A 13848-nucleotide genomic window follows, 5' to 3' on the forward strand; every position below is an offset into this window, starting at 1 on the left:
ACGTCCCACCATTCATACTGTGCCTCTCGCTTCAGCACTTCCCATCCTGCCCTGTGTCACACCCAGTCCCCACGCTGTCAGGATGGAAGAGTTCAACTGCCACCCTCCTGCTGGGCTGGCTGGAGATTCTGGAGGGGGGAGGTGTGGCTAACAGGCCCCACCCCGGGGTGGGGGGGGAGTTGGGGGAAGGCGAGGCAGGAGTGAGGTGCAGCTAGACCCTGCCTCCACTGGTCCTGGGTGGGGAGGCAGAGATGGGGCCCTGGCACCCCGATACAATGCCACTACCTCCCCCCGCCGCCTCTTGCAAAAGCTCCTTCCCCTCCAGGTACAGTCTAGGTTGCTGGACTTCCAGGTGTGAAAGACTTTGCCGCTGCCTCTCACACACACATTAGGGACAGCGGCAGGCAGGATTCTGTAGTGAAGTGGAGCTTGGAGACTCTCCGCTTCTGGAAGGACACTGGCTGAAGCCTTAGGCAGGTGAAGGACGAAGCTGAGACCCAGGTCTCAAGGGGCCCGAGCATGGCCGCCCACAGGTGTCTCAGACTCTCTAATCTCCTCAGGAGCTCCACCCTCTGTCCTCCTCAAACCAAGGCCCCAACCCAGGGCTCAGCGGTCCACGGGTGGTTCTCAGTACATCACCGGCCTGGAGCCCAGCCCCGCCATCTCTTCCCGCCCAGCCCAACTCAGCGCCCCTCAGCTTGCCACCCTGCTTCCCGTGACACCCCCAGGGTTGGGGAAGAGGGCCAGTCTGGCTCCAGGCCCCTTCCAGTGTCAATGTGGACTCATCGGCCACCAACCTTCTTTAGGAGTCCACGAAGCCTCCACCAAAGACAGGAACAGGCCTGGAGAGACCACCAGACTCACATTCAAAGGAGAGACTCCCCAGAACCCCTTCCCCTCAGACCCCTCCCCATGGAGAGGCGGTCACCCAGGCCTCTCTGTGTGAGCGATAACGGTGACAACATCAGCTAACACTTACCACTGACCATTAAGACATGCCCAGTCTCGCTAAGGGACTTCCATCTGCAGCTTCCACCTGGTTCCCCAGTCACCAGGCCACATTCCCACTTGACAGACTACAGACTAGGAAATGGGGGACAGAGGGGTGAACGCCCTGCTCAAGGTCCCCAGCTGGGTTAAGTGATGGAGTCCAAGTTCGAGAGCCCAGCCACAACGACGCACCTCCACGTGGACTTGCCACGTCTGAGGGGTGCTTCTGTGCCCCTGTGTGCACGAGGGTCCGTGATTTCATCTCCCCACCAGCACATGAGCTCTGGAATGGGAAATATCTGCCTGCAGGGCGCCCTATGTCTCTGGTGCTTGTCTCTCAGAAAAGCCTGAGGTCCAAATAAGGGGAGCAGGCTGGATCCAGAGTGGCCCGAAGAGGCCCCCGGGGTGGGGGACCCACCTTGGTCTGGGTTGAAGATTCGGAAGAGCTCGGGGCAACTGACGAGGACCATCTCACCCACGTGGGCAGGCTTCCAACATGTGATGTTGTCCCACATCCCAGGGCATCCTGTGAGGAAGGGAACCATGGTGAGAGGGCATCCAGACGCCTACGTACACACACACACACACACACACACACACACACAAAGAGCTCGGGGCAACTGACGAGGACCATCTCACCCACGTGGGCAGGCTTCCAACATGTGATGTTGTCCCACATCCCAGGGCATCCTGTGAGGAAGGGAACCATGGTGAGAGGGCATCCAGACGCCTACGTACACACACACACACACACACACACACACACACACACACATATCACACGCACACATCACCCTGCATGAGCTCTTCCACGTCCCCAGGCTGCACATCACGGTGGGGTCCCACTTCAGATCGACCTCCTCGGCGGGCCCTCCCTCTCCCTCAGGGGAGGGGCAGGAACCGTCTGGCCCGAGGATGCCGCTCCATGCCCTCCCCGCCAAGTCGCCCACCGCCTTTCAGGGCAGGCCTGGAGCAGGAAGATAACACGGAGCTGGGACCTGAAGAGGAGCACAGATTGGCCAGATGGGGGCTGGGGAGGAGGGGAGAGGCCTGCAAAGCCAAGGCCCCGAACTATGAAAGGGCTCAGAGCACGAAAAGCCAGGAAGCAGGGAGCACCTCAGAGGTCACTGTGGTGGCAAGGCACGGCCGGATCAGAGCAAGGACAAACTGAGAGCTAGTTAGGAATCGCCAAGACGGGTGACTCGCTGGACATGAGCTTGTGAGCAGGAGGAAGAGGTTGAGATCGACGACCAGATTTTCAGATCTGGGGGGCTCAGTGGACCCTCCGACCCCTGTGCCTGCTCTCCTTCCAGCCCTTGCCAGCCTCTCTGTGGAGTTCTCCGTACTCCCGTCACCACCTCCTCACCTCCCCTTCATGCATCACCCCTCGTCTGACTCCGCCCCTCCTCTCCACCGAGAGGCTTCTTGCCCTTATTGACCTCTCCGCCCTTACTGAGCGGGCCCCACCCTGCCCACCCCGACTGCATGCAGGGCTCGTGTCTGCCCTGCCCTCGGCCCCTTGTCCCACTGCCCTTAAACGAGACCACCAGGCCCAAGGACTTCAGGACAGAATTACACAGACAACTCCCAACCCTGACTCCTGCACAACATGGGGGCTGCCTTCCACGGCTAGGGGCCTGCTGGATATCCCCACCTTGAAAGGCCCAAGATAATCCACACACAGCGTGTCCAAGACTCAACTCAGCATCTCCTACAAAACCCGATTTCCTGTCTCAGCCCCAGATAGAACCCTGGAGTCCCTCTTGCTTTTTCTCCTTCTCCTTCATGCTCCACAGCCGACTGGTCACCAAGTCCTGCTGGTCTGACCTCCGAATATTTGTGGAATCCATGCCCTACTCTCCATCCTTGCACTCCCACCTAGCTAAGGGCTGACCACCTTCCACTGGGGCCATGGTTACAGCCTCCCCAGTGGTCCCCTCGCTCAACCGCACAGAGCTGTGACCGTGAGCTCTTCCAAAGGAAGATCTGGCCGGGTCACACAGCCGCCACCCCCGGTGAGCACCATCCAGTGGTCCTATCACCTCAGCTCCTTAACGTGCTTCCTAAGGCCTGGCCCTTGCTTCTCACTCCGGCATGTGGGGCGTGGGTGAGGCCCTGGGATGAGAGCTCACCCAGGGAAAGGACGTGATGTGAGAGGAGCATGGAACCCCACGTTTTCCAGGTGGGCAGAGATGTAATCATGACAGGGGGGCAAAGGCAGAGAAAGGAGGCAGCAGTGTGGCGGGTCTGAAGGCAGAGTACAGACTTTCAGAAAAGGGACCACATCCTGCTGAGCGGTCTATAATAAGGGCTTTGGAGGGCTTCTCTGCCATGTATGGGACAGCCAGTGCTTGTCCCACCCCACAGGACGGCTAGGAGGACTAAGGAGTTCATACATGTAAAGCTCGCAGAAGAACGGCGGGCTCACTCAATGCACGGTCGCCATTGTTATTACCATTAATTTCATTATTTCAATTAGGTGTCCCTGGGAATCATTCGAATACCTAAGAAAGAGAGATGAAACACAGCCCTACCAGGTGAGAAGAAAGGCCAGTGGAGGGCCACTGACAGACACAGAGGAAGTCCGGGCAGGTGCTGGGCAGGCAGTGGGCGGGGATGGGAGCCCGGGGAGGGCCTCGTGAGCTCACAGCCTCTCTGTTGGGGTCCATGACTGACTTGCAGGTCCTGTTTGGACCAGAAGGCGCCCAAAGCTTCCAGGTGCAGAAAACCCTCTCTCTCAGAACTCAGACCTGGCTACTTTAGAATTCACACCCAGTCACATTAGCCTATAGTATCCTGCTCCCAGATGACTGAGTTTGGGAGACAGAAGCATCATAGAAAGTTCTGAGGACAACAAACCAGGATGATGAGGATGCTGGGGCCACATGAAGGGAGATGGGCCCCAGGTCTGTTACTGATGGTTCCTGTCCACCCATCACAGCAGGACTCCAACCTGCACGTGGCTGGTTATGGCAACATATCCTTGAAAGAGACCTAACAGTACACCTCTGGCCGCCATGGCCCGTGTTGACCATGGAATGGCCATGGAGCGTGGCCGTGTCTGGCCACGTGTCTCCCATGCCCTGGGAGCCCCAGTCAACAGATGTTCCCTTAATGTGGAACATTAGGCCCTGGCACGGCCAGCTGCTTCTGCCAGCTGACGTTCCTAAGGCCTAAGACTCGTTACAGAGCGAGCGAACACAGTCACAAGGGCCGAGGGGCAGGGAAGGACACAGGGCTCAGGTGGGGACGGAACAATGGGGAGGGGCTCCCAGGTTGGAGGTCAGAGGGCTGCAGGCAAGGCAGGGATCCATCCTCTTAACGACTATTCACTGAGCACCTACAATGTGCCAGGGCCCATCAGGCCCAGGGCTACAGAGATCACAAAAACAAATTTGAGAAGTGTGCATTTGAGGGCAGGGGGAGGGAAACAGCAGGGTTTCCCCTCCACACCTGCAGGGCAGCCACAGACTTGAGTTGTTTTCTTTTTTTTTTTTTTTTAAGTTTATTTATTTATTTATTTTTGGCCGTACCGCGTGGCACGCATGGGGATGAAACCCGTGCCCTCTGCATTGGAAGCGCAGAGTCCCAACTACTGGACCACCAGGGAAGTCCCAGATCTTCTGCCAAGGGCTCACTGCATGATTCTAGTAAGCCTCCACCCCCTCTGTTCTGATTCAGTTTCCCTCTGTGCACAGCAAGGGCTGGGTGTCTCTGAGGGGGCTCCCAACTCTGAGTGATTAGGACTCAAATCGGGAAGAGACTGACTCAGGATATGCTAGGGCCCAGAAGGATGGCTGGGAGGCTGGGGCTGCCTTCCCTGGCCCCACTGCCAGGACAGACATCCTCAAAGGGGCATCTGCCAAGGTCCCCTCACCCTGCCCTGTGGCCTGCCACACTCGGGAAGCCCTCCTGGTTCCTAGCCTGAGTCCCCTCCATAGACTAAGGATCCTAGGGGCAATTCCTGTAGCACCAGGGCAGGTATGAAGCCTGAAACTAGAACCCGTAACTCCAGGGCCCAATCCCAGTGTCTGGGTTTAGGAGACTATGATATTGTGATATAATAAGAATTATGCATTTGGCCTTCATCTCAGATTCCTGGCACAGAGCTCCTAAAACCCTGGTGACATCCTGAGTGATGGTGTCAGAGGAGCATCTTTTGTTACTCATAAGCCCCTTTCAGCCATATCTGAGTGTATGCTAATGAAATGACTCTCGGGGGATTGGAGCTGATCCCCAGAGGAACCAACTATGTGATTAGTGGATTGGAATTTTCAGCCCCACCTCTCAACCTTGCGGGAGGGGAGAGGGGCGGGAAATCGAGTTAATCACCAATGGCCAATGATTTCATCAATCATGCCTACATAATGGAACATCCATATATACCCCTAAACAATGGGATCTGGAGAGCCTCTGTGCTGGTGAACACATCCATGTGCCAGGAAGGTGGCATACTCCAAACTCCACAGAGACAGAAGTTCCCGCACTTGGATCCTTCTGGACCTCACCCTATGTACCTCTTCATCCGGCTGGTCATTTATATCCTTTATAACATCTTTTATAGTAAACTGGTAAATGTGTTCCCCTGAGTTCTGTGAGCCATTATAGCAAATCATGGAGCCTGAGGAGGAGGCCATGGGAACTCCTGATTTGTAGCCAAGACAGACTGAAGTGTGGGTAACCTGGGGACCCACGACTTGCAATTGGCATCTGAAATGGGGGAGCAGTCTCCTGAAGCTGACCCTTAACCTGTTGGGTCTGTGCTAACTCCAGGTAGTGTCAGATTTGAATTAAATTGTAGGGACACCCAGTGGGTATCCGTAGAAAACTGGATAATTGCTTGGTATGGAAAATCCACACATTTGGTGTCAGAAATGCTGTGAAACAGTTTTGCTTTATGGGACAATGTCCCCGACCCCATCGGGAGCTTTCAGCCATCCACACACCTCTCTGGCCTGCATCACTGGGGTCATAGGAGACGCAGGTCACCATCTCGGGGCTTCGCAGGATGCCCTGTGCACATTTCTCCCGTAGGTATCACCTCCTGGCCTGACCCACGCAGGAAGAGAGGTGGGGTCTGTCTCCTCTCCTGTTCTGGATGGGGTCTGCTCTGGCCTCAGGAGCCTTGGAGTTGAATCCTCCCAGGAACGTTTTCCAGGGAGATGAGGATGGGATTTGGGCCCCTGAGAGTGCCTTGGGTTTTTCTAACTAAGGACAGCAACTCATTTTCCTTCCACGCCCACAAAACACATCCAGTTTCTCTTTCCCCATCTGTTCCAGACTCCAGTCCCAACAAAGCTTAGTTCTGTTGAGGCTAGAAGATTTCAAGATGGCTTTTCTCCCCCACCCTCCTTCTCCTTTTACCTTTTTGGTGTCTTCTCTTTCCCCTTCCCTTCCCTCTTTTTCACTCATTTATTCAAGAAATATTAAGTGCCTATTACAAGTCAGACACGGAGAGCAAAACTGGGGTGAATAAACTCCCCTGGTCTGTGCCCGCACAGGGCTTATAGCCTGTGGTCATGGGAATGAGTTTGGATTTAATGCCAAATGCTGAGAAGACCCTGGATGGTGTATTACTTTCCTGTTGCTGCTATAACAAAGCAAACTTGGTGGCTTAAAATGACACAAGTTCTTATCTTACAGTTCTGGAGGTCAGAAGTCTCACTGGGCCAAAGTCAAGTTGTCAGCATTCCTTCTGGAGGCTCTAGAGGAGAATGTGTTTCCTTGTCTTTTCCAGATTCAGGAGGCCACCCACATCCCTTGACCTGCGGCCACTCTCTCCATCTTCCAAGCCAGTAGCATAGCATCCTCAAAGCTCTCTCCTCTGACCCTCCTGCTACCACCTCCTGTCACCTATAAGGACGCTTGTGACTACACTGGATCTGCCTGAATAATCCAGGCTACTTGCTCCATCTTAACTTAATTATACCTGCCAAGTCCCTTTTGTCATGTAAGGCAACACATTCACAGGCTTTGGGCATTAGAACGTGGGCATCTTTGGTGGAGGCATTATTCTGCCACCCACAGATGGGTTTGAAGATGCAGAGTCACATGATCTGATTCAGCTGTGTGGGAAGGTAATATATTTCAAGAACAGGAAAGCAAACATGGAGACATGTCTGTCAGGATATGGCAGCAGTCCAGAGGAGGGTGGTGGGGCTCGCTCAGGAGCCATGGCAGCCAAGGTAGAAAGGAGTTCTGTGTAGGAGAGTCTGTAGGCAGGACTGACAGGACTTGGTGACACACTGGCTGGACCCAGCCGATAAGTGTGCCAGGGAGCGTTGGTGCTAAGCCATCTCACGTGACTGAGTGCTCACCCATGGGAAGTGGGGGGAAAGTGATGAACAGGTCTCACAAACATCCCTCACGGACTCCATACCCTTTCTCTCTCTCTCTCCCCTCTCTGCAGCATCCCTGGAGGCCACGTATCGAGGGTGGCAGTGTTGCGAGATGAAAGGAGCCTGGATCTCTGAAGAACCGGGCAGAGTCGAACTCCACCTCCCACCTCTGCTGACCACGCTGGCTGGTGACGTGTGCAAGCAAGAAATGTTACGGCGCTAAGTCTCTGAGATGTTAGGGTTCATTTGTTACCGCAGCATGGTCTAGGCTACCGTGACTGATGCACTAAACGGGAGAGAGGGGCCAAGGATGGCACCTGGGTTTGAGTGTCCAGATGGCTGGCTAGCTGAGCCACCCGCCACAGTGGGGAGGGCTGGATGAGAAGCAAGTGGTGGAGGGAATCGGCAAGCTGGAACTCAAGAGTGTCATCTGGGGTCTGTTTGGTTTGAGATGATGCGAAGAGCCAAGTGAAGCTAGATTTCAAATAGGCAGGTAGACGAATTTCTGGAGTTCAGCGGGGAAGCTGGAACTGGAGGAAGAGAACGAGAAGGGGTCGGCACAGCAATGCTCTGTAGGGCCGTGGACCCGGATGATATGTCCAGTGAGAGGGCGTAGATTTGAGAAGAAAAAAAGAGAAGAGACTAGGGCCTGGCCCCAACAGAAGAGATGCCACCACTCAAAGAGGAGCCGGCAAAGAAGACTCAGGAGGGGTGGCCAGAAATACAAGGAAAACCAGAAGACGTTGGTGACACAGCAGCAGGAAAGCCTGCTTCAAGGAGGAGGTGGTCAAGTGCATCAGACACGGCTGCGGGGTCGAGAAAGTCCCTGGCGTCTTCTTCCCCGTGCAGAGGAAATCAGAACCGGTCCTCTTCCCTGGGAGAACTCTCCACTCTGACACCCCAAGCCTTCCGATCTACCCCCCTTGTGCCCCAATTCTACACGAAGCCTGCCTGTGCCCTCCTGGCTCAGTCTGTCCCGCCGAAAGCCTCTACGGGACTTGATGGGAGGAATTCAGGCACCGGGGGATTCCCGCTCGGGGGGAGAATGCCGGGCACACTCTCCGGGGCTGCTCCCACTAAGATGCTGACACACAAAGCAGCCAAGGAGAGGAAGTGCCTTGTGACAGCAGGAGGGGAAAAGACCACTTGGGCAGGTTGAATGGAGAGAGAACGCAAGAGCCATTAGCCCCGACTGGAACAAAATAAGGAGCTAATCTCGGGTTGTCATGGTGATGATTCTGTCCAGTTCCACACAGTGTTCAAAACTCGTGAGACCAGGGGCGCCAAGGGGACTCAAACAAAGGCGCAGTCCTCTCTTTGAGAAGCCGCCTGAGGATGCCTGCGTATTGTTAGAACAAGCCCCTCATTTCGGCATGCGATTCAAGGGTAAAACATGATTCAATTTACTGAAATTTACTTTACAGCCAATGTTACTGATCCATAAAATGAGGACCAGCTGTGAATTCCGTGCTGGGGGAGTAGAGGAAGGACTAAAGATGCAGCCCTCCCCTCTGGAACTCAGTGGTTCTCAAAGTGCGGACCCCAGAGAAGGAGCGCCCACTGGGAGCTTGCCAGAGATACAGACACTCAGGCCCCATCAAATCCACTGAGTCAGAAACTGGGGCTGGGCCCAGTAATCTGGGTTTTAACAAGCCTTCCAGGAGGTTCTGATACAGAACCTTAAGTCTGAGAACTACGGACCAAAGAGAAACAGGTCTGGACAGAAACAGAACCCTTTGTCAGATGTGGGGAGCGAGTTCCAGAGGGAGGGTCCCTACGGACCCCGCCCCCTCCCCACGCTGGGGGTCTGTTCGTTCTCAGAGCAGCTGGGAGGCACGGATGAGAAGCTGATCTTGCTCCGAGGATGGGGAGCCTGGGCCCCGCCTTGCAGTGGTTCCCCCGCCCTCCTCCAGGCTCTCTTCTGGTGAGGGTGGAGCTGGGGGCTAGGGTACACACTCTGCACCCTGGACAGGCCTCAGAGGCTGGGTCAGAATAGCAATGAGCAGGCTTTCTTGTCTCTCCTCCAAGCCACTTCCTTCCTGCCGCCGCCAAGGCCGCTTCAGGCCTCCCTCTTCCATCTTCTCCAGAGTATGGGGCGTGGGACCCCCAAGGAGGACCACACCTGACCAGCCCACTTAGACGCAGGGAATGCCTCCAGACTGATGCAAGCCCGCAGTCCCACAAAGAGGACATGCTGGCAGGACTCACCCTGGGCAGGCAGGCTGGCCGGGCTGAGCCGAGAGAACAAAAGCGGCCAGCCCAGCAGGCAGTGCCTGTGCCCTGTGTGGGTCTGGGGACGCTCCAGGGAGGAGGCGCTGGTTCCCACGCACAGGAGTCCTTTCTGCTTCTCTCTGGGCACAAGAGCACTGCAGCACAGAGGGCCCTCCTTGGCTGGGACAGCAGACCTGGGTCCTGTCCCAGAGCTGGCTCTGGTCCTCGGCGTGACTTGGCCAGCGACGCCCAACTCTGGCCTCAGCCTCTCCGCGCGTCCCATGATAGAGCCGGACTTGGTGCTGTCTCAAGTTCTGTTTAGCATTCAGGAGTTTGGAACGAGGGACAAAACCACTAAATGTATCACCTCAACAACGGTCCCAATAAACATCTTTAAAACCCACCAGGGATGCTGTGGACAAAACCACCCAGTCAGAAAGCTTGCTTTCACTCTCCGCTCTCTTATCTATATTTTCCACCCCCTTCAGCTGCCTGCTGAGCTCCGGCGCCCCTCCCTAGCATATCTCTGTCCCTCGGCTTCCATTCTGAAGGCCCCTACATGCATTACGGTCCCACGTTCTCTTTGCGGTGGAGGTCCCAGGATCAGTGAGGGATATGGATTTGAGGGGATGCAGGTGCCGTCCTGGGAACCCCTCACCATCCCCCCAACCACACGCACATGTCACAGACACACCTCCCCTCTAGCAGATCAGTGTCTTCATTCCAATGCACTCACCTTATGGGATTTAAAAGATCATGGGGACATACAAGTTATATATATATATATAATTACATAAAAATATATATACAAGCATTACTGTGAATACACACTCACAGTCACTGGAACAAGCTGACAGATTTTCTTTTTCAAGTGTGTTTCCGGGACATCGGCTGACCCCTGGCCAGCGTTCTGTGCATGGTGCGTGTGCCTGGGACAGAAGGGGCAGGGGAGGCGCAGAGAAGGGGTACAGCAGGAGGGCTGGCCTCTCTCATTTCACCCCATGCACAGATATTAACACCATAAAGCTGATTCCTGCTTATAGTCAGATTGGACTCTTGGCTCCCAGCCGGGTTTGCCTGGACACTGGGGGCTGCTCTCTGGCCCAGGTAGGCATAAGCACCCTGGTAGAGGCTATTCTCTGGCCAACCCAGTGGCTCTCAAATCTGGATACACTTTAGAATCGTCGGGAGGCTTTTAACACGTGCTCTCAACAAGTCCCCCTGTCCAAATGCCAATCACGCTGGTGTGCGGAGGGCCTGGCCATCAGCATCTTTAAATTCTCCCAGAAGCTCTGCAGGCCCCACCCCTGGCTTGGCCCTCACTCCACCCGGGCTGGACACCTAAGATCACAGCTCGTCATGTGAGCTGAATGAGCGCATGAGAGCGTGAGGGGATAAGTGAGCGAATGAATGAGCAGGTGCATGGGTCAGTGAAATTCTTCCACAGGCTTGGCTGGGGTCCTTTGACCAGGTTCAGGTTTGGGGGTGACCGGACTCACAGGGCCCCCGAGGCAGGGCTAGAAGAGGGAGGTCCAGGTGGGGTCCTGGGGAAAGCTGGAGGGATGGCAGCTCAAGGGAAGCCACCACTGCTATCCCCTCCGACCTCCAACTCCAATGGCGGCAGATGTGCAACACACAGACACCTGCTCCCGGGCCCTCAGCAACACGTCCCTCTAGCCCATCCCCACCGACTCCAATTCAGGGTTCCAGACCTAGGGGCGGACTCACTCCCCTCCCCCACCCACCTCTCGCTGCTGTGGTTTCCTCAGCCCAGAACGTTCTCCCCAGTCATCCATCCCGCAGCTCTCACCTGCCATCAAGTGCCTACTCCTCCCTAGGGCCTAACTCAGGGGTTCTTAGCCTAGTTTCTCGTCAGAATCGCCTGGGGAGCCTCTAAAAATCACGGTGACTACAGTGGAGTGAAGTTCTGGTCTAACTGGTTTGGATTGTGTTTGGGTACATTTTCCTAAAAGCTCCCTGGTGACTCTGACGCACGGCCAGGTCTGAGGACCAAGGATCTGATGTAAACGCCACCTTCTCCATGAATCCTTCCCCACAGAGAATTCCTTTCATTGTCCTCTCCTGAGCATACCTGGGGGTGAGAGCCCCTCCCGGCAGCACTGGTCTGCCCCTCCTGGGGTGGTATCCATCCTTCCATCTGCCTCACTCAAGTTCACACCTCTGCCTGGATGCCCCTGGAAGGCGGGGGGGTCTTGTCCTCTCCCTGCCCGGGGCTCCACAGGTGCAATTCACTTGCATGCCTGCTGGCCGGGTCCCAGCCCCACATCCCACCTCGACCCACCCCTACGGACGCTTCCTACTTCTCGACCCCAAGTATATCTGAGACCTGCGAAGCAGGAACAATGGCCCCGGGTTGGGAGGGAGGGCGCCTGGGTTCCAGGCCCACCTGAGCCTGACACTCCCCCTTCCCATGGTTCTAAAGAGTCACTGCCCTCCAGGCTCCACATTTCCATCCCCTAGGCAAGAGGCCTGGACAAGATATTCTTTGAGTCTCCTGCAACTGTGCACCCATCCAGGCCCCCTGCCTCAGTTTCCCTGGCTGGTGAGGCCTCAAATCCACTTTTGGCCTCAGTTAGAGCTGAGCAAGAGCTCACCTGGAGGGAAAGGCCAGCATGGCTGGGAGTGACTCCATTACCAGTTAATGCTTGCTGAGCTGACTGGCTAGGGAACCCAGCCCAGCGGGACGATTACATTTAACTGGGCTGCAGACTAACCAAGCATTTAAACAGATGGTGCTCAGCAGAGCTCCCTGTAAATGGGGAGGATCGGGGGGAAAAGTGGATCCCTCTAGGGTGGGTGGAGAACCCCACTCTCCAGTGACTGAGGCATGAGAGAATCTGGCGAGTCCTCCAGTGATGCCCCCTACCCCCAAATCCCCAACTTCCCACACAGACCCTCTCCCTGGCCCTGCTGGAGTCAGGAAGCTGAGGGTGCCCTTGCCCTATGGGCCTCCGAGTCCCATCTGCACAGCAGGGGAGTTAGGAGGAAAGGGGTTACACAGGACCACTGGTTCTCAGCCGGGGCCATGCCACTCCTTTGGGACATCTAGAAAAGTGAGGCTTTGGGGACTGTCACTGAGATCAGGGGCTGTTAGGGGTATCTAATGGGAGAGCTAAGGCCACTAAATGTCCTGCAGCGCGCGGTACCATCCAGCACAAGGAAGCAGCATCCGCCCCCCCAAGCTGGTAGCAGCCCCAGGAGAATAGCAGCACCAGACACGCACAGGACTGGGGTTCCTGCTGCCTTGTTCTCTGCCTTCTGATGGAGTGAGCCGAGGAGATGGGAATGATCCCACACCTCATGCTCTGGGGAGACCAGGTGCTCTCTAGCTCGGCCACCAGCAACAGCTGTGTCCCTTCCACCACCAGGCCCAGGCAGCCTGCTAATGAGTTCTCTGACAGCCACTGCTCAGCCCAGACACCAGCTCTATCCCAGCTCCCATGGGAGTGAAGGTGGCCACGTCCAGTCCCCCGGAATAGCCCCTTCCAGAGGGAGGCATCCAGGGCAGGCCATCGCCAAGGAGGGCAACCCCAGTGTCACTGCCTAGAGCAGATCCAGGGCTCCATCACCACAAAGGGCTTTCTGAAGGACCCAGGGACCTGTACCCTCCACTACTTTCTGTAAGTTGGCCAGAGGCTGGGACATCACTTCTAAGGCTGGCCTGGATGTGCCAGGGATGGTGGCCCTCTCCACCACCCTCCTCACCTGGGGAGGAGTCATTCAAGCCCATCAGCTCGTTGGCCCTCTGGAGCTTCTCCAGGCACATGGCTTGCTCCTTCTTGAAGATGCAGTCAGAGTGCATGGCGGTAGCCTGCAGGAGGCACAGGGGATAGATGGTGAGAAGGATCAGGGAGGTTCACCTACAAGCCCTGCTACTTAAGCCTCAGGGGCACTGGGGGAAGGGGAGCGACAGAAGCAGGAAGATGACAGTGACAGAGAGATTTCAGAGCCAGCGGGGACCCTGCCTCCACTTCGTCACAGATGCCATGAGGACTCTTCCCCTTCACCAACTCAGTGTGGGACCTGGGCAGATCCCACCCGCTTCCTGGGTCTCAGTTTCCATGTCTTATAGTAACATTAGCAAGCACACACAGAGCGCTGTACTAACTGAGTGCATTACTCTGTCATATGCATGCATATATATATCAAGAGTACTATAGGGGCTTCCCTGGTGGCGCAGTGGTTGCGCGTCCGCCTGCCGATCCAGGGGTTGAGGGTTCGCGCCCCGGTCTGGGAGGATCCCACGTGCCGCGCAGCCGCTGGGCCCGTGAGCCATGGCCGCTGAGCC

General features: G+C 56.0%; 1 protein-coding gene across 1 annotated transcript in view; it reads right to left on the bottom strand.

The window, feature by feature from the left end:
• The window catches only part of ADCYAP1R1 (ADCYAP receptor type I), a 52413-nt gene that overhangs the window by 24523 nt on the left and 14042 nt on the right, over nt 1-13848 (bottom strand). Inside the window, exons 3-4 of the mRNA XM_024129497.2 lie at nt 13266-13371; nt 1409-1516 (exon numbers count right to left, since the gene is read on the bottom strand). Of these exons, the coding sequence (XP_023985265.1) occupies nt 1409-1516; nt 13266-13371 (214 nt within the window). The remainder of the gene's footprint in view (nt 1-1408; nt 1517-13265; nt 13372-13848) is intronic.

Source organism: Physeter macrocephalus, chromosome 5 (assembly GCF_002837175.3).
Source record: "Physeter macrocephalus isolate SW-GA chromosome 5, ASM283717v5, whole genome shotgun sequence".
NCBI classification, from domain to species: Eukaryota; Metazoa; Chordata; class Mammalia; order Artiodactyla; family Physeteridae; genus Physeter; species Physeter macrocephalus.